The 21,015-nt window shown below is 40.3% G+C and overlaps 1 protein-coding gene across 1 annotated transcript in view; it reads right to left on the bottom strand.

Annotated features, from left to right (window-relative positions):
* The window catches only part of MTM1 (myotubularin 1), a 90,746-nt gene that overhangs the window by 58,947 nt on the left and 10,784 nt on the right, over positions 1-21,015 (bottom strand). Inside the window, exons 2-4 of the mRNA XM_039867590.1 lie at positions 10,870-10,942; positions 7,836-7,908; positions 5,948-6,042 (exon numbers count right to left, since the gene is read on the bottom strand). Of these exons, the coding sequence (XP_039723524.1) occupies positions 5,948-6,042; positions 7,836-7,908; positions 10,870-10,932 (231 nt within the window). The 5' untranslated portion in view covers positions 10,933-10,942. The remainder of the gene's footprint in view (positions 1-5,947; positions 6,043-7,835; positions 7,909-10,869; positions 10,943-21,015) is intronic.

Raw genomic sequence — 21,015 nt, forward strand, 5'->3', positions numbered from 1 at the left:
CACATTACATGGACAACGACCTATCGGATGTGTATTTCAGGAAAGAAGTCGGGTTGCAGCATGTATGATGGAACAGGGATGATGAGTTAGGGGCAGGTTGTAAAGGACTATAAATACCTGGCTAAGGAATCTGAAATGAGGGGAAAGGAGCCACTGAGAATTTCTAAGCAGAGGAATGAGAAGAATGGAAGAATGCCTCAGGGAGCTAGCAAGAATGGATTGGGAGAGGCTACTGTCACAGCCTGCGGGATAGGTGATGCTGATAAGACACTGGACTAAGGTGCAGCAGCAGGACTAGAAAGAACGGGGCGAATGTGAAGAAGACTGAACAGGGGAAGGGAGGATGGGGAGAGAGAGGTGACTCCGAGCTGATGGGAAGAAAAGTAGCACCACTAAGAGAAACAAGAACATCGAAAGGAGGAACTGACCAGGAAGGGTGAAAGAACTGCAGGATTCCAGCTTGGCCTGTGGGATGCCAGCTGGAAAGTCAAGGGATCTCTAGTAGGTGAGGAGAAACGAGAAACCGAGGCCAGAAGAAAGGTCAGCACTGGAAAACAAAGACATGGGAGGACTAGGGAATGGGCTGGGTCGCATCTGCTTTGCCTGTCAGTCGTGGTCACATGGAATGCGAATGTGTGGAAAGGACTCAGTAAACTCAAGGAGCTTTGTCATGGGGTTATCTGTAGAGAAGGGACTGGAGTCAGGGAGTAGACGAAGCCATGGGGCCAAGAGAATGCAGAAGAGAAGTGGGCTGAGGCCGGGGAGCTGGCCGGTCTGCCACCAGTAGGTTGAAGGAGGAGCAAGAGAGACTCACGTCACCACAGCATCTGTTCTCCCCCAGGTTCCCAGTGCCTCCTAACGGCCACTGTGCACGACCCCCACACATTCTTTATCTCGCTGAACCTTGCAACACGTCACACCACACTCTGCTCCCTTCCTGAGATTTTCTCTTCTACCGACTTCCACCAAAGCCTTGTCTCAGACGACGTTCTACTGTGACTTCTTTCTCTTCTGCAGTGGCTCTCTTTATCTCCCCACCACAGAAAACTGTTCATGTCCCCTAGGGGTCTCTCCTCAGCCCACAACTCTTTTTTTGTCCCATATTCTTTGCAGGTAATCTTGTAGATGTACACGGTTTTTAGAATACTGATATGCTAATAACTTCTGGAAGCTTCAGAGATACATTTCCGACTGCTACTGGGCCATTTCCGCCTGGCGGTTGGACAGCTGTGAGTCCACACAGTCAAACTTATTTCCCCAGGGGCCTGTCTCCAACACATTCTTTCTCCCATTATGTCTATTGTGACAACTGGGAACAGCTCCAACCATTCAAGCCAAAAAAATCACAGTAATCATTCTCGACTTGAGTCTTTCCTTCAACTCCCACCTGCAATGGCTACCCAAACCCTCCTGAATCTCTCACGGCTGTTCCCTCCCTTCCATCGCAACTATGACTGTATCAGGCCCTTATCGCTTACCTGGAAAACTGACATAACTTCCTGCCTAATCCATCACACATGCTGCAACCCAACTTCTCTTCCTGAAATACACATCTGATCGGACGTGCCCCTAGTAACACGCATACAGCCTCGTCACTTCCATTCCCCACTCCTCCCTCTGCCCTCTATTCCCGCTCTAACAGATCCCTCAGCCCTTTCCACAGTATATGATGTGTTTCCGTATTGTCAGACGTGCAATACGGAAACTCTCTACCTGATTGCTCCTCCCTCTCTCCCTCCTGTCCAGGAAATCGTCATCATTCTTCAAGACTCGGTTTAAATATCACCTCCTCTGTATTCTATGACTCATCACACGGTTAATCACCCTCTCTCTTGTAACCTCACGGCATTATGCAACCACTGTAGACTTTGCCATATTATGCCACAATTACTTATCTCCACATCATTCACCTAGCATGGTGTTAGACCCATCACACGGTTTGCTGAATGTATCTGGAATAAAGATATGAATTCATGAATGAACAAAGGGTTAATCTGTCCTTCTCATCCTCTATAGATCGCGCCTGAACCCAAACTGTTCCTGGAAGGGAATCTGGATACGGTCTACCCCATGGCAGTCTATCAGGTTACGGAGCGTTACATGACTAAGGCAGTGTCTACTAAAGTCACAAGATGAACCCCAAGCCAAATTCCTGAGCACTCTCAAGGTCAAAAGGTGGCTATGGGTCTTCGAGATGCCACAATTTACTACGGTCCATGCTGTGGTCAAACCAGAGTGACAAGGCCTGTTCCCTCGAGTTCGCTCATTGAAAGTACTTTTACTGAGCACCTACTGTCTCCTGGACACTGTGCTAGCTAGGCAGAGGACCGAAAGGACTCATCATTAGTTACAACCACAGACAAAGCCACTCATAAGCAAGACAGAATTCCCTCACTCGGCACAGCCTGATTGAGTACCTTCCTGTGCCAGGCTCTGTCCTAAGAGCTGAGGGTATACCAGTGAAAGGACAAACAAGCATCGCTGTCCTCAGACAGATAAGGAACAAGATGAAGCAGTGAAATATATAAAACAGGAAATAATGGCAAGTGCTTGGGAGAAACAAATAAACATGGAAGAGGGAGCGGAAGTGTTGGGAGAGGGGATTAGAGGTTTACATAGGTGGCCAGGGAAGGTTTCATAGCAACTGTAAACACAGAGGTGTGAAAAAGGGCTGTGGGGACACAAAGACAGAGTGACTCCTTCAAGGGAAGCTGGAGAAGGCTTCAGGAGGGACGCGGTTTTTGAGGTGGGATCTGGAGGACAAATGGTGGCTTCTGAAAGGGCATCGAGGTACAGTGAGAACAGCACATGCGAGGGTGCAGAGGCACGCGAGCATGTCACGTGTTGGAAAAGGAAATGGGTTTTATGTAGTTTAAGAAGAGCATGGGAGACATGGTAAGTCAAGGCCAGAAATGTCAGAAGGACTTTTATGCCATGTAAAGGAGACTGGACTTCATTCTATGGGCAACACGGAGTCCACGAGAGTTCTGGAACTGAGAAGTAAGCTGGTCAGCCTCATTCTAAGAGAGATCACTTTGGAGGCAGTGTGTAGGGCACAGTGGCAGGGGAAGACCAGGAAGGAGGGCCAGGTGGAAGAAGGCCACCATGCCAATCTAAGGAAATGACCACTGTGCTTGGACAGCTGACTGAGTCAGACCACATTTCCGTTGCAGTGTTTACGTACCTGAAATAAACAGGTGTCCACTTCAAAATGCCAGTGAGATGACAGCTCTTTGTCAAACACACTAAAAAAATTCACGTTTCACAGTAGAATCCACAATTAAAAGTCCTTATGACTTTAAGTAAGAAACACCGTGATGACTATGTTTTTAGGTTTCTGCATAACCACTTCAATGGCTTTCTCTATATGATGTTTTCTGTCATTAGCTGCTTGCTTTGATACTTGGACTAAATGTTGTGGCAAATTAGTAAAACGTTTATGTAAAACTTAGTGGAAGGCGAAAAAGTTAGTAGTCAGTGTCAAATGGGCATTTTGTTCACTCACTCAGTGTTAATCCCCACCTTCTAAGAGTGCCACGTGAAAACAAAATAAAGCTTGCTAAGTGCTCTCCCAATTAGAAAAGGAAGACATGCTCCTACCAAGTGGGAGGGAGAAAACAAAGCATGACTAATGCCACTCTCCAAATACCCTGAGTACTAAAACTTTTGGTGTATTTCCTTCTGGCCTCTTTTCTAGGGCTAGCTGTTTGTTTTACGTGGTTGATATCACACAGTATACACAATCTTGTCATGGCACCATACTTTAAATGATTTGATTTCCCCAGTTCGTCACCAGTAACAGCATAAAATGGAACCAGGTATGTGTGGCTGCTCAACAAGCCAAGAGTCTCAGAGGTGAAAGACATGGTAACACTTGCTTTAATTCAAATTTTTGATGATTCTCACATATATTAGCATAAAACCTCTCCATCTGTCCCAATTTGACCTTTGGGGGGAGGGGGCGGTATACAGAATGAGCATCATCGCTGCTCCACAGAAGGCACTTCAAATATTCCAGGGCAGCTGTCATGTCTCCCTTCGATTTCTTTTCTTCAGATGAAAGATGAACATTTATTTCTGTCATTGCTCATATTGCAGCCCCTTGGCTAGCCTGGTTCCCTTTGTCTGAACTCTCCCTAGTTTGTCAATGTTCCTCTTAAAACGTGGCACCTGGATTTGAACACGACACTTCAGATGGACTACCGTCTCATTTTGTCTGGCTGTTATTACACGTCTGCTAGTTCGGCCTACAGATCTATTAACTTTTTAAACAGTCATGTCCAATTACAAGATGAAATACACTTGGGCCCCTGTTAAGACAGACCTCCTCCATTCTTTATTGATACGACTGGTTTTGATTAAGTAAATGCTATCTATGCTAAACTTCATATTATTAGTTTCACTCCAATATCCTAGCCGATTGAGATCGTTTCAAGCCCCGATTCTGCCATCTAGCACAATGGCTACTTTGGTGTTTTTCACATATCGGACACGCATGCCTTCTAAGTGCTCATTTGCATTGCAGTAGGAACACTGGAGACGAAGGGCCTGCACGCAGGACGTGAGCGACCATCCTTCCTGGCTGGCATTGAGCCTTTCACACACAGCCTGTAACTCCACCTAAGTGTACTGCCATCATTCAGCCCATGTTTCTTTGTCGGGATCTGTCACATGCCTTGATTCCATCAAGATAACACGAATAACACTCCCAATGGTTTCTTGCTTTCCTGGGTACTTAAAAATCATCTGTTTAAATGACTGATTCTAGAATTGTTGCCAATTATTGCCAAGGGTTAACATCCAGCTCATTGCTGTTATTTCCACACTTTCCTTTTGCAGCTTAGAAAACTAGAATATTTGTTCAGCTCCAGTCTTCCTTAGAAGCCTGAACAGATTCACATAAATAAATACTCAATCTCAGCACCCTGTGGGTCTATGAACACGACAGAAGTGGGGGCCCACAGCTAAGGTAATAGGAGTAATAAGCGGCATTCTGTAGAATTTGGACACAACACTGAACATGAAAGAAAATCAAAAGATGGAAACTAATCTAGATTAGAACTGTCCAGAAGAAACTGCAAGGTAAAAGCAATACAACAAAAGCTAGATTCCCCCAACAGTCTCGACACTTCCCGCGTACAAGCTGCTGCCTCCGCGTACAAACTTCTTCCACGTACCCCGGACCTATTTACCCGTCTTGGGCCATCTCATCAAAATAGAGCTGTCCCTTCAGGCCAGCCTGGGCAACTGCGACCCACTCCATCTACCACAGGTCCTTCTGTGACAGCCACAGCAGCTATTCACTTCTTTGCCTTCTAGAGCACCTTAACCATCTCGTTGTCCCACGACTAGAACATTCCTTGAAATGCTGTGGTAAAAATGTCATGGCCATGGAATGAAAAGGTAGAGTGGCGCTAAGCCACACCGCAGTCAGCTGAGTTCTAAATTGCTAACCTGGTGCTCTGTAATCAAACACTTGGAAAGTTCTAGAGCGGTGGGCCTGAACAAGGGATCGGCATCCTTCTCCCTGATGTTTTAAACATTACAACTGTGCCTGGACCACAGGCCTGGACGTTCTGATGCAATATATGTAGGGCATCTGCAGCGTTTTCAAGCTCCACCGCTGGTTTTCCCCTGGCCTTCTGCTAAACAATCACTGTTCTACGCCTGACTGACTTCTCCAAACTAACAAATGGGTGGTTACCAACCCCTCACCACTATTATGAGATGAAACTTCTTGTTTTTTTCTTTTTTAAATTCACTCTATTCCTACACATACAGTGTTAGTATTAAATAAGCTTTGCATAAGCCGAAAATTAAAAGTTGAGAAGCAAATATATCCCCCAGGTTAATCTGATCCACAGTCAATCTTGCAAGGTAGAAGAGAAATAGTTTAGCATTATCTTTAACAGTTAGGGTCATCTTTATGGTCTTAGATTCTACTTACCGTTTCCAAACTTCTTAAATAAAGACGATAATTTGTGATGTAAACTCTTCCCTTAATGGGGCCATTGAAAGGACATATGTAAATAACTTCTTTGTCTATTAAGATAAAAAAAGGACCCTAAAATAATGGAAATATATACCAAGATACACAACAAATGGCACTAATTTAATATAAACTGTTTGGCTAAGAATAACTATAATAAAAAAAAATCACTGAAAAAGTTGAAAGCAAGCACTGGCAATGTTTCTGCATTACAGTGCTAGGCATGCTAGGTCCAGCGGCGAACTAGTGGGACCACATGTCACCTCCGGGCACGACCAGTGCTTCTCTGAGCTTGCCCACGATGCTGTCACTACCTGAGGCAAGGTGACGACAGCGGGAGAGCAGAAGGGCACTACTGCTGCTCCCCTCAGGGGGGCTATCAAGATAATTATTGAGCTACGTCAACCAGAGGGTGGCAATTCCCACAGGACAGTCTCGCAGACTAACCACCACATAGAAATTGAGGTTTGCCAACCTCTAATCACAAAAAACATTGGGATGGTTTTGATCAATGAATGTCAGCAGTAGAGGTATTTCTACAGTCTATTCTTTCTTTTCTAACAGTCCAGACAAGAGTTTAGCCACATTCATTTCGAACATTAAATGATATAAAATGGATGGCCAAGGGGATAGTACATCTTTGGTAGAATCAGACATAAGGGGAAACTAAATTAGCAGAGTTAATTTATTATAAAATAATATATATATTATAAAATTATATATATATATATCTTTTATCTTTCAAGGATTTCTTGAATGTATTCATGGCTTTTATTTTTTTTAAAGACGTTTGAAATCCCTTTCTCCTCAGGTGCTAAATGAAAAATATCCAGTAAGGCTGCCTCGTGCTAATTCAATCAGTTACTACATATCAGTTAAGGTTCCGGCACTGATACAGAGCACCAAAAGTTCATATATAAAGACCACCAAAAGTAAGCTATCCTTTTTGCTCTTATCCAGAAATTGGGATGGTTTCTTTTGCAAGACTAGGATCGTGTGTGTAAGTCTGTGGACATGGAATAGTTTCTCATGCCATGTGGCTACCTAATTCACAAAGGCACCATATCCATGACCTTAATCTAACTGGCACCATGTCTTAGCCGTTTAAGCTAAACAACACAGATCTCAGTCGATAAATCAAAAGGTTCCCTGGAACAATAGTAACTGTATCATCACCGAATACATGGGGATCTGAGAGGAGGGTGTTGACCCTAATGAAAAATGTGAAAGCCTACAACATCAGCCCTTGCCTTAGAAGCTGCCAGATGGTTCTGTATTCCTAAGTCAGATCATCTGGTCCTTCCAAAGTAGATACCTTCCTCTTAATATGAATGTATCATGCAAGAATAAGTCAACAATCAAATTGTTATTACATCAATACTACTAACTTCAGTTATCTGGCAAATGAAAGATATTTTAAACCAATATAGTCTTCTACATTTCAAAAAAAGAGAAGAAGAATACTGAGACTTGAAGCTTTCAGCTTGATCATTTTAAAGCATACATCATAGACCGGAAAACTTTAATATCGCTTTGTTGTTATAACCTCAAATCATGAGAGCTTATCGCTCTAATAAGTAACTTTCAAGAGATCATCCACATTTTTTTCCAAAATAATTCTCTTTGGTACAGAGAAAAATATTCACTATCCTGGAGAGCACGAAGCTCTTGAAAGAACTCTTTGATCAAGAAACTAATGCAGGGAGTTCTCTCTATAGTAACACTTTTAAACAAAGCTAGCCTATTTGTCTAAATTTGACTTCTAAAGAGTATGAGGGATTGAAGCCAGCTGATCAGGCTGGACTCTCATCAAGTTATGCGAATCCCAACTTCATAGGAACCTTACCAGTAATGCGAGTCTCTCCTGGAAGTCGAGGAACGGCCTCACCGAGACCCCAGTTAACTCCATCCCTAGAAGTCTGGAGACGAAACAGTGGCATCAGAAGCAAGGACATTACATTTGCACAGGTTTTTAAGCAACCCGGAACACAATGAACCCGCAATATACTTTTACAGAAAAAAAAAAAATAGAGAGATATTTACCATTAGGGAAAACTGGCACAGAAAATTCAAACAACGAAAAAATACAACTTACCCTCAAAATTCATTAGCTGCATTAACATTCAGCCTGTCAGTAATGTTAGCACACTTTTTAATAACATTAATTTTTAAACACCCCTTCCAAGTGCTTCACAGTTAACAGCATTCAGGAAAACGAGGAAAGTAAATATTAAGTGCATTCTACAGATACATGTATACTGTGGTGGCTTTTTTTCACATTAAATATTTAGTCATTTATCTTGTGTTAAAAGTAGGAATGAAAACTTCTTTCAGTGGGGCGTTACCTGAGCAACAGTAATCACAGAATCTTGTTACACCACCAGAAAAATAGCCATTATTACATACTGGGTTTCTTATTTTACTAAGGTCCTGCCTCCATAGGTAACTCGGTAAGAGGAAAGGGTGGTCTGTCATTGAACTTGAGCAGACAAGGACCTTAGGAACCATCTACACAAATTCGTCCTGCTGCTGTACTATGTTTCTAGGTTTCCTGGCTTTAGAGCAGGGGTCCCCAGCCCACGGGCCACACAGCACAAGGTGACTGGTGGGTGAGCAAGTGAAGCTTCATTTGTATTCACAGCCGCTCCCCAATGCCAGCATCACTGCTTCAGCTCCGCCTCAGATCATCCAGCATTAGATTCTCATAGGAGCCCTGGTCCTTGGTGCCAGAACGGTTGGGGACCACTGCTTTAGAGGTACTCCCAGGCCTGTGCCTCATTCAATGAATGGGCACAGCGGCTCCCCCAGGCAGGTGAGAATTAACCACCAAAACCCACAGAGGAGTTGTGAGTGTCTAATTTGCCATAGCTGACCACTGTGACCTGGATGCCTGGTAAAGTATCTCAATCTATTCAGCGGCCCTAGTGGATCCACACCAATGATGGGCTGCCAGTGTCCACTGTAGGGCGAACGAGGCGCATCATCAACATCTGTTTGGGCAAAAGGTTTTTCCGGCATTACTTTTCATTCCTTTTTTTTCTAGCTATTTTCCAAAGCCATGCTGTAATCAGTTCATGTGTAAATACTTATCTCAAAGGGGTTTTGTGAATATTAAGTGAAACAAAATACACAAGCACACTTTCATGAACTATCAAGGGCTGTGCAAATGTAAAGTATTAACAAACGGGAGAAATGTGAATTGTGTACTTAGGTAAAATACAAGTTGTCAAAGAGGGGTGCTTTGCTGGATTTTTAATGGTTGTATCTTTTTTATTCAGGCACAAAACGAGAATTCCTAGCCAATTTTCAGTATGTTTTAGTGCTTGTAAGTGAAGCATTTTTTAACTAGGAGGATAAGACAAATTGTCCCAGCCCGGAATGCCTTCCCCAATAAGGAACAAAACAATACTTTATATAAATAAGACTGGAAAGAAGTTATGATCATCCTTTAACACCACCCTCACTAACTAAAAACAAGTAAAATGAGCAAATTTAATATTCAGTATACCTTTAAACACCACAGTTCTGGGTCGGAAGAAAATATAATTCAACCACAAAATAAGGGAAATAAATATTTAATTAACACAGGATAATATGGGATTAACATAGGGTATACTTCATGTCAATGTTATACAAGGACTTACAATAACCTTTCTGAAATTACTCGTGTTCAGAACTGATTCCTATACCATAACATCATGAAAATACAACACAAATAAATGTATGTAATCTTGGGGATGAAAAGGTCCTCGTGAACATTACATCAAAAGCAGAAAACATGAAGGAAAAGATTGATAGGTGTGATCATATAAAGACTCTAAACCTGTGACTTTCAAAATAAAAACAAAACATTATAAATATATTTAAACAAAATATTATAAATATAATTAAAAGGCTGATAATAAACTAGGTGAAAAAGGTGAAGGGGAATAAGAGGTACCAACTTCCAGTTTTAAAATAAGTAAGCCATGGAGATGTAGTGTACGGCTCAGGGAAATAGTCAGTAAAAAGCAAACAAAAAAATAACTAGGACAAAGACTTGTAATGTATATTACATAAAACTGATTATAATATATAGAGAAAACTTATAAATCCATAGAAAAGAATCCCCCCAAACACCCCAAAGGCAAATAAGGAAAGCACATAGCCACCTCGCATAAGAAGTACAAATGGAAAATAAACACATTTTTTTCCTTCTTTTTTCAAAAGGCCAACCTCGTTAGTAATCAGGGAAATACAAATTAAAAGACACCAGTTTACTCCCTTTTGATAGCTTGGGCTTCCCTGTACACTGCCAGTAGGAGGGGAAATTAACCTTTCTGGTGGATCATTGGGAATATATATCAAAAGCCTTAAAGGGCCATGAATAAAGCTTATTTTAAATTCATCCCTTTCAATATATGTTCCAAAAGCTTCCTCTAATTACACAATTTTCTCCTCAGTACTTTGAACCATTTTCTGTTAATGCTGTATTTGTTTTGGTCATGAAACTATTTTATCATCATATTCAGAAAATAATGACAATACACAGAAAAGTGTAACAGGCTTCTCAGTGGGCCTTGGCCTTCAATATTTCAGAAAACTTTCAGCGGCGAGGGATTACCTAGTACCTGGAATATAATATTCACAAGATGGAGGTTCTCAAAAATGAGGTTATGTGAAAGGATTTACAAACAAAACTCATGTAACGCATATAAAGTAATCTGTCTTTTCTAGAACAAGATGGAATAATAAATAAAACCACATGTATTAAAGTATTTACATTATGTGAGTGAATGATAAAATTAAGAATTCAATAAACCCAAAATGATCGCCTAATAGTAAATACAAAAAATGAAGTGCAGAGAAAGAGATGGGCTACATCTGAAAACTTCACTTACCTTCTTAAAAGACTCATTCTCCAAGGAGTGTGAATTATAGTGAGAAGTTGGTGCAGAAGCCATACTGGAAACTCTACCAAGAAAGACAACATTCAGTATCAACCGAATTCTATGCAATTTCAAACATATGCGACACCTGATATTTAAATATTGCAATTGAGAACCAACAGTACTACAGGCTCTATTTCCATAGTAGTCTCCAGCGGGAATGACACACACAAAAGACTAAGCACAGCACAGGTCATGTGACAGAGCTGTGGTAAAGGCTCAGGGCACTATGGAAGAAGAGAAAACGGCAGCTAAGTATGCATGGGGAGCTCACCATTAGACAACACACATATTCCTAGACTTTTTAATCATAGCATTCGAACTGTCATCTAAAAAATCTTAATGTTTAGTAATTGTGCAACAGGCCTCAAATTTCCACACTTCTTAATTTTTAAAGATTTAGAGGCAGCAGAGCGATAAAAAGGGTAAACAATTGAACTCCCAGTTTTTCTCCCCTTTAAGAATTCTGTTTTCTCCAAATTAAGGCAATGTAAAGTGGCACGGATTTGAGGAAAATCAAATTAGCAAGATTTGATTTAATCAGTATTTTCTAAGGAATGTGTAGACTTCATTTAAATAATGCATATTCATCACAGTTCAGACATAAACAAAAGCACCATATTCGGAACACACATAATATTTTAATGCAAGATTTACATTTATGGAGATTATAGCAACGGTAAACTAAGTGATGCTTTGGTTATTTTATTTACCAAAGTTAATGACAGAGAGATACATATGAAGTCACAGGGAGGTACTCCACATCTAATTCAACGAGGTGACTGTTGGTATTTATGGGATCTTTTTGACAGGCTCATTAAAAGGGCAACCACTTGCTAACAAAATCTGGCACGGAAAATATTAACACATCTTGGCACAAAATCTAGTGATCTGATAGCTTTGCACTGCCAGTCACTGTCCTTAAGTAAGGCCCAAGAGAGATGACAAGATGCGGATAAGGATAACCATTGGGATAAAGCAGAGATGGCCAGGTAAGGACAATCTTATAAGATTAGGTCTGTCACTCTCCCCCGACCAGAGTTCTCTTCAAGAGCAAGGCTGTGGGTCCGTCTGAGTCATGGCTACATCCTGGTACACAGATGACACTCTTAACTATTTGGCAACTGAATGATTATGTGCAAAATACTATAAAACACCATGATGGGGTTAGCTTGCATACTGGTTCACCAAATCCCAGAACACTGGAACTGGGGAACTGGTGAGGCTTAAAAGTGAACAATTAGGGCAAAATACGATACTTTATAGAAAGGTATACTACACTTCAAAAATTTGAAACTACTAAGAAGTGGCACAATCTAAAATTAGAAATAACTTAAAAAAAAACTAATGAACAATAACTAAAATGAATTATATCCAGACAAAATAGGCTTGAAAAACCTCTCTAACCTTAAATTGGAATCCAAGCAAAATAACTTGTTATTCTCAGTGACAGCAGAATGGATGAGATGGACTAGATAGAGCAGGTCGGATGTTTTTGCCGTGAAATGATTCTATTTACTAAACAAGATTATATATTAGGTGGATTTTTTTCAGTAACAGATATAAAATTACTTTTTAGTAATCAGATACTATAATATTTAAACCATTGTAACAAGTCAGTCAAGTCAACAGAAGAAATTTAAAATGAGTTGGCTATACAGTCAACTCAGGCTTCGCCTTCCTATTCCTGTTTATAAACCATAAGAGAAAGATGAGTCTTTCCGTTTTCTTCGATCCTCATTTAAAAACTTCGATTTAAAATGAACTAAATATAAGGGGAAAGTCCTCATTTTCCCCTTATTTTAAACTATCTTATTGAGATATAACTCACATACTACTCAACTCACCCTTTGAAAGTGTACAATTTAATGGCTTTTAGTATATTGGAGTTGTACAACCACCATTGTAATCAATCTTAGAACATCTTCATCACCCCAAAAGAGAGACCCCACGTAATCAGTCATCACTCCCCGTTCCCCGAGGCCCTAAGCTCCCACGAGTTTGCTGTCTCTATAGAGCTGCCCATTCTGGACATTTCATAGAAATGGACTCATATAATATGCAGTCTTTATGTCTAAAGCCCTCATTTTTAGACTTACGCTAGAAACTTCTACTATCAAAAGTCAGATCAAATACAAATCTGAGAAATCCAAGGGCCCAGGTAACGTGGGTCAGTTCCATCATGAGTCACTGTAAAATCTCATCAGTGCCCCTCTCTTTGCTATTATCTCTATTTTTCTGCAGCATAGTTGGAAACCAAATGAATGTGGTAATACATATGAAGGGCTTAGAATATTGCCCAGCGTATTTGTTAACAAATTATTAGGATTTTTCAATTATGAAAGGATAATTAGTGAATGCTGACACTAAAACCAATTCTCTACAAATTAGTCTTGATCTTATAAATGTGATGGAGAAAGTTTACTACAAGAATAGTGCATGGCTGGTGGTGGCCTAGTTATAAAGCTTCTCTTTAAAAAGTACATGAACATGATGTCATGAGGACCAGAATAAGCAGTGCAGTGGTGTGGAAAATGTACTAGACGGGTGAACACGGGCCCTGGGCTGTCTCGAACTTATCATGCGTGGAAAGTTCATCCATATCTTCATCTATAAAACGTCTATGTTGGTCTAAATGTAGCTCAATAATAATTAGAAGCTATAATAAAGTTTACAAAAGTCAGCTACCCTCTTGGTTATAGAGTATTGTTCCTCAAACCCCTAAAGATCAGGTTTTAATCCTTTTTATTTAAAAAACATTGAATCTGGGCTACCTCAGCTTTAAGTGAAAATTGAAACTTCATTCCCTATATATATGCTAATTACAGGATTCAAACCAAAGGTAGACTTCTATCGTTTTTTGATCCAGAGAAAAACTTTTGTGATGATTTAAGCCCAATCCTATTACAGAGTAAGAAGATGACTAGGAGAGCCTAGAGGGTGTGTGACAAGGCCCTGGTACGAGTTAGTGCTCTTTGAATAAAGGTGGCATTATTTAATAAATCAAAATTTTAACTCACTATGTCCGTAATTGTATCTCTCCTTAAATTCAAGACGACTTAACTCAATGGTCTCATGGTATCCACCTCTCTTCTCCCTCTGCCTCTGCCTCTCTTTCCCTCTCTGTCCCTCTCCATCTTCTCCCTCTACCACTTACCACCTTCCAGGTATGTGTTGTTACTGTCTACCTCCACCCACCAGAATACAAGCCCCCACCAGATGGGGATTATGGTCTATTTCATTTACTGTTTCATTTACAACATCTGTAACAGTGCCTGGCTGGCACCCAGTAAGTACTTAATAGGTATGTGTTAAATGAATGAATGAACTGAGCAATAAAGACTCGGACAAAGAACTTAACTGTTGTTTGCCCAATATTTCATTTAAGCCAGAAATCCATGCGAGCTTAGAAAAAGGGTAGAACAATCGTAGCTAATCAAGATGCTCATGACATGATGACTCTGGGCAACAGAATGGCAGCATTAACTTATGCCGCTTTGAAGTAATCTGCACCAAAAAGAACTTGAACACTACCATCCTACACGAAAGACTTTTCCCAAGAAAAAGACATTTCAGATTGAGGTACAGACACTTCTTCCATCATGCCCTTCTTCCAGACTAAGAAACGTGTTCCACTCTCTGTTCAATGTGAAAAACAGGACTCCACAAAACACCTGTAGCAGACATAACCATAAACACTTTCAAACAAATGCGGGCCACTTTTACCCCATTGTAAAAATCTAAAAGCAGTAGGATTAGAAAATAATTTTGACCCCCACCTCAAAGGGCCTGTGCAAGCAAAATCTAAACTCCAACAGGAACTCTAGTTTCCATGGTCACCTGACTGTAGATCAGTGGCCTTCAAATAGAGGTTTTTCTAAACTTTCTGTGTACAAACAGCGACAAAAAGTATGCAGGACTTCTCTTTGGATTTTACTCAGTGTGCTTTCTTGCTGTGTTGATGTTTAAATGAACTTTAAGGACGGTCCTTCTCTGGAGGCTCCCTTGAAAGCTGTGGAAATCTACCCAGTCTGAAAACCGACTTCTAAAGCCTGCCATTGAGCAAGAAGTTGTGCACAAGCAGCCTGTGAGTCCAGAATTCCAGGTCTTTCTAAGGGGAGCTCTCTTTACTTGGAGGTTCACCGGAACCAAAAAAAAAAAAAAAAAAAAGCTAAATATTTAGGGCAGACCCAATGCTCCCTATTATAAACAACTTGTAAATTCCCTTTTCCTAGCCTGAAAATGAAAATCATAGATATTATCAACCTAACCACAATTTCAAAAAAAAAATGCCTTAACTCCAATACAAAGGAAAAATAAAAGGACACTGATATATAGCAAAATAATGTATTTTTCAATACACATCTGGCAAAAACACTCCCCACCTCCAATAAATGTAAAATATAGACACACACACACACACACACACACACACACACACACACACACACACTGCCACCCTGAGAACTACCAGCAGAGTTCTATACCTGGAGTACCTGTAAACACAGGATTTGCTAAATTAACTTATTCTGACTTTTGCACTAAAGTTGTTCTGAGTGTAGGCCACCTAGGAGGCAAGAAAATGAACAAGATGCCTTGAGATGTCCTCAGCCAAACTGCTCTCAGAACAAAAAAGAAATATTCACATCCCTGCCATTTTGAGCCCGGAACACGATCAATTCACCTTCTGCACTGGCTAAACCCACATGAAAACAAACGATGATCTGCAAAACTAGGAGTTTATTTAATTTCTACACATTTTCCTTTGAACAGGGTTTGGTAAACTTTTTCTGTGAAGGGGCAGATGGTAAATATTTTAGGCTTTGTGGGCCACACAGACTCTGTTGTAGCTACTGAACTCTACTGTAGCATGGAAGTGGCCATAGGCAATATGGAAATGAGGGGTGTAGCTGTATTCCAGTTACACTTTATTTACAAAAACGGGCTGTCACCCTCTGCCTTAGACTATTAAATTATTTCCAAGTGAACTTTCTTCAGCCAAAGTAAATACAAATCATGTCCTTTTAAACGAAAACATAAGCTCTTAACCCCACCATTCATAGTTCATACCTTGTAAAAATGCACTATGACCAGCGGCAAGACTGCGATGTAATTACAAAAAGGAGGGGGTTCTGTATTCAGACGATTTGGGGTTTCAAATTCCAATTTTGTCACCTGATTAATAACCATAGTCACGCAACCCTGCACAAACTGTAGTTCCTTATCTATGAAATGGGCATGATATGCCCTACCTCATGGAGTCGTGATGAGGACCATGTAAAATGTTGGCACAGCAGATGACAAAACAGAGGCTCTCTAACACCAGGTCCCCTCCTGCCACAGGAGATGTTTTGATGAACTCTAAGTCATTCCTTAAACAGGCACTAATAGATTTGGCTGGATTCTTCATAAAACACATGATACCTAACACTGCCTAGCCATTCTGCAGACACATTTTCTAAGATGACCCAGATCATCTTGGCAAGGCTCTGAACAGCATTAAAGCTATCGATCCTCAAAGCAAACCTACTCGAATTAAAAAAATAAAACACCTGACTCCTTGCCTCATTACCTTCTATTCTGGCTCAAGAGTCTAGAAATACACTAGAGGCTTCTTAGAGTCAGTCTAACTGTACTTATTCCAAAACAGTATCCCCCATCACAGTAAGTGGCTTACTGACCAAATAGACATATGCGACGCATATGCATTAGAGCTTCTCAACTTGTCTCAGTCATATCAAACCTTAGGGCTAAAGGGGATTTGTTTTGATGATTGTTCTTTGGAAATTATGAAATATTAAGTAGGATTTCATTTAGAAAATCCCTCTTTGAATCATTTTGATACTTATTATTCATTTTAATGATCACGATACACTTACTTCTACATCTTTAAAAGTTGCAAAGACTTCTAGCTAAAAACAATATAATTCAGACCCAGTAGAGAGTACATTTTGAATCACTTTTTCCAGTGGTTAGTGATGGATTTGAGCTGATCCATTCACCCTATTACTTGGTCCCCTCCAGACAAATGGCATATCTTCAAGACAGCTGATTGGCTTTTGCAGCATGAGCTGTGGCCATGGACCAGGGTAACTATAGAAATGTTTCATAAACTGAAATTGGTATGCTAAATAAACTTAGAAAAGTCAACTACCATCAGGTTACCTTATTTTTACTGTGAAAAGGCTACTTAGTAATGATATTACATACATTTAATCAGATCTTTAAATCCACCAATGGATTTTTATAACCGTCAGATACCTGCCAGTAAACAAAGTTTTAAAATAGGAACAAGATCAAGTTCCACATCCACCCGCCAATTCCCAAACTCATAAACCCAGCTGATCTGCTCATGACAAAACTGTATTTTGTTGAACTATTTTCCCCTGTGAGAAACGGTTCCCAAAAAGTACATTTTAAATTTAAAAGTAAAAAGTACCTTAAGCAAAAGTTAAATGGTAATCATTGATGGTAAGAGTAAATATATGTAAAAGGTCATAGGTATAATAGTAATGAAGGTGCCAGTTCAAAATATCTTATTTTCCAAAGACCTCAAACTGGGCATTACTGACAAAGATTCTTTCAACAGGAATTAGTGGTGGAGGAAGAGGAACAGAAAGAAACTAAAGAGTGGATGTGCAGTTTCTAGAAAAATAGAGAAGAAAAGTCTGGAGATGATAACCTGTCACTCGGGCCAATTCCTCCAGGTACTTTCACCAGGAGGGTAAGCAGGAGCTTTGTTGGTGTGGGGTCCTCATTCGCCTGCTTCCGAAACACAGGAAGCTTTTCCTGACCTCCTCGTGCACATGTGCGCATGCACACACACGCAGAGACACATCCCTTCTCTGTATGTTGCACAAATTTCTAACATTTTCACTTCTCATGCTGTGCTGCACTTATCCATTGATGTTCGGTCTCTCTGTTAGCTCTGAGCTTCCTAAGGGCAAGGGCTGCTTCACGTTGTGGCACCAGCACAGAGCAGCTTGAGTGCTCAGCCGATAAATAAATGAATACAGTAACATCCTCGTCAACTTCCATGACTTCAGAAACAGCGGTTTGCGGCCATTAAAGGCACTCCCAGCCTCCCTCTCTAAGGCTGAGTTGTGTGTTTATAACTCCTTTGCATATCTGTATAATACCCTACATATGTAGTACACATCCCTAAATATTATGTTGATTGTGTGTCGTTTTGAACGTGGACGTATAACTGGGATCATTACACGTTCTTCCGCCCCTTGCTTTTCTCACACAGTGTTGATATGAGAGCCATAAATGTGGATGTGTGGAGTTGCGCTCGGCTCATTTTCACTGCTGCATAGTAGTCCATTGTTCCACACTTTGTTTTCCATTCTCTTCTCAGTGATCATTTGAACTGGTTCCAGGTTTCACTATTACAAACAGTGCTGTTATGAACGATCTTGTAAATGTCTCGTGTTCCCGGCACACGTGGAAAAACTGCAAAAGTATTTTTGTGCCAGATTTTCCATTACTTCTGTCTGATTTGGCAGTAAAATTATATGGAGATGACTGATGGATGAAAATGTAGGCAAATCAACCATTTGAGATGAAATGAAATCCCAGGTTGTCAACACTCTTAATTTGTGCAGCAAGGAGGGAAAACAGAAAATAATGAATGAGCGGTGTCTGAGTTTCCCGGGGCTGCTGTAACCAAGGGCCACAAAGTAGATGGCTTACAACAGAAATTTCTTCTCCCTCAGTTCTGGAGGCTACAACTCTGAAATCAGGGTGTCAGCAGGGCCATGCTCTCCTGAATGCTTAAGGGGAGGGTCCTTCCTGCCTCTTCCAGCTTCCGGTGATTATAACTGTAGCATCTCAATCTCTGTCTGTTGTCACATGGCTGGCCCTCTTCTTGTGTTTCTACGTGGTGTTCTCCTCTAAGGACACCAATCATATCGTATTAAGGGCCTATCCTACTCCACTATGACCTCGACTAATGATATCTGCAATGACCCTATTTCCAAGTAAGGTCACGTTCCAAGGTACTGGGGGCCAGGCCTATCAACATATCTTTCTGGGGGACACAAGCCAATGCACCACAGAGACGAGAGGTTAACTACAGAAATTAACAATCTATGAAATGGTCATGTCAACATATGGGTACACTTAAAACAATTTAGTTTGTCAATCCATCTATAAACATTTACTGAACATCCATTAACCAGCACTGAAATATTAATATAGCTTCTTAGAAGAAATAATAAAATGACATCAGGCCAATCATTTCTGAGATGCTCTTACTCGGCATACATAATTGTTTAATCCTGTTTCCACAGAGGAAAAAAAATCAGTAAATGTATACTGGGCAACCACTCTGGACCATGGTGGGAAATTCTTAAAAACACAATTGAGATAGGTCTTCAAGGAGCTGGCAACTGAGTTGAGGAAACGAATAAATAAGAAGTTAAATAGTGATAAAGAATATGAATAGGTATAAGTTAAATAATAACAAAGACAATAATACAGGTGATACTATACATTTAAGGCAACACAGAACATCTATTCATGTATAATGATCGTGGCTTCCATTTACTAATCTACTATGTGCCAGGCATTGTTTCAAACACAGAATTCTTTCAATCCCCCCAACAACCTCAAAAGGCAACTAACTATATAAGAACTGTCGATGTTAGAATTCAAACCTAGTCAGTCTGATCCTCTGACCCAGTAACAGATAGTTTTTGCTCTGATTCTCTAATAGATGATCAAACAAAAAACAAGGGTATTATGCTTCTTGCTTACACAGCTGAGTAAAAAAGGGTGTTTTTAAAAATTCCATCCCTATGTCACAAAATCAGATAGTCACAAAGAACTCTAGCCTTCGTTTTAAAGACAAGTAAACAAAAAGTGACCTTTTTCCCCAAATCCATGTCTATGAGGCAATGAACCAGTACATTCCTTCTTGTTTGTCCACTGCAATATTACTTTGTGTCATGGAAGAGTTTTTCAAACTATATTAAAAAGAAGGAATTTTTTTTTACTAATGGATGAAAATAGAATAAGTACGCCATGAAGCACAACTATGATGTAATGAGGCCTCTATTAAAATGGCTATCACCCAGATGTAGCCAGATGAGTTATTCTTCAATGTAGTCTCTTTAGATGGTGTACGTTTATTCCAGCAACACTGTCGCTATTCCAAGTATTCTTTCAATTCTTTTGAAACTGCCTTTAGAGTTAAAACCACATAAGACTCCATCTCATGAATTTTACCATATCTTAATTTTTAAATGAAAAACAATACTTCCCACGGCATGAGTGCCCACTCTATTTAATAGATGGACCTCAAAATTATTTTGGCCTAAAGCCAAATGCCAAGTCCTCACTCAAAGATTTGACACCACTGAGGATATTTTTTAAAAGGTGACATGGTCTTTTTAGGCAATTCCAAGGAAGAGTTCCAAAAGTGGGCTGGAAAAATTCTAATCTGGAGCTTCCTGTTACTTCTCTTTATGGGCCAGAATTAAAAAGCGGCAAGTGAGGTTCTCGAATGTTGCCTAGAGTCTCCCAATTGTTGAAAATGCTGGGCTTGATACATCTTAATTAGTCCTAATTTACAAGAGCAGGTTGAACTTGAAGTACAGAGATCAGCAGCAAGAGTAGTAGCCTGCCCAACGGGCAGTTTGCCATAGTAGTTAGAGGAGTGTCCAAAGGGATTCTCCAAAGACTGGCTTCATTTGAAGCCTTGGAGATTCAGAAAGAGTAAGACTTGCAGTGACCCAGAGTATGGACAATGCGTATCTTCCTACCTGGAGCAGTTAACTATTATTCCAGCCATGATTATAAGTGGCCACGCATCTCTGCTATAGAAGAAAGGGAGAGAACCAAATGAACACACACGCACACACAAACTCAGACATACTTCTAGAACTTGACACTGTTAGCAGAGAGGAAGTTTTCATAGGTGTGAAAGAAATAATCTAAAAGGCAAAAATTTTAAAAAGTAAAAAGATGAAGAGGAACCAAAACCAGTGTGAAAAGAATGGCAACAAAAGAGAAGATGAAGAAATTCCAGTACTATAACAATGACACATATGAATCCGACACAGACAATCTCCATGGCTTTTGAAGGAGCAATAT

The sequence above is a fragment of the Pteropus medius genome, unplaced genomic scaffold (assembly GCF_902729225.1).
Source record: "Pteropus medius unplaced genomic scaffold, Ma_sr-lr_union100, whole genome shotgun sequence".
Lineage (NCBI taxonomy): Eukaryota > Metazoa > Chordata > Mammalia > Chiroptera > Pteropodidae > Pteropus > Pteropus medius.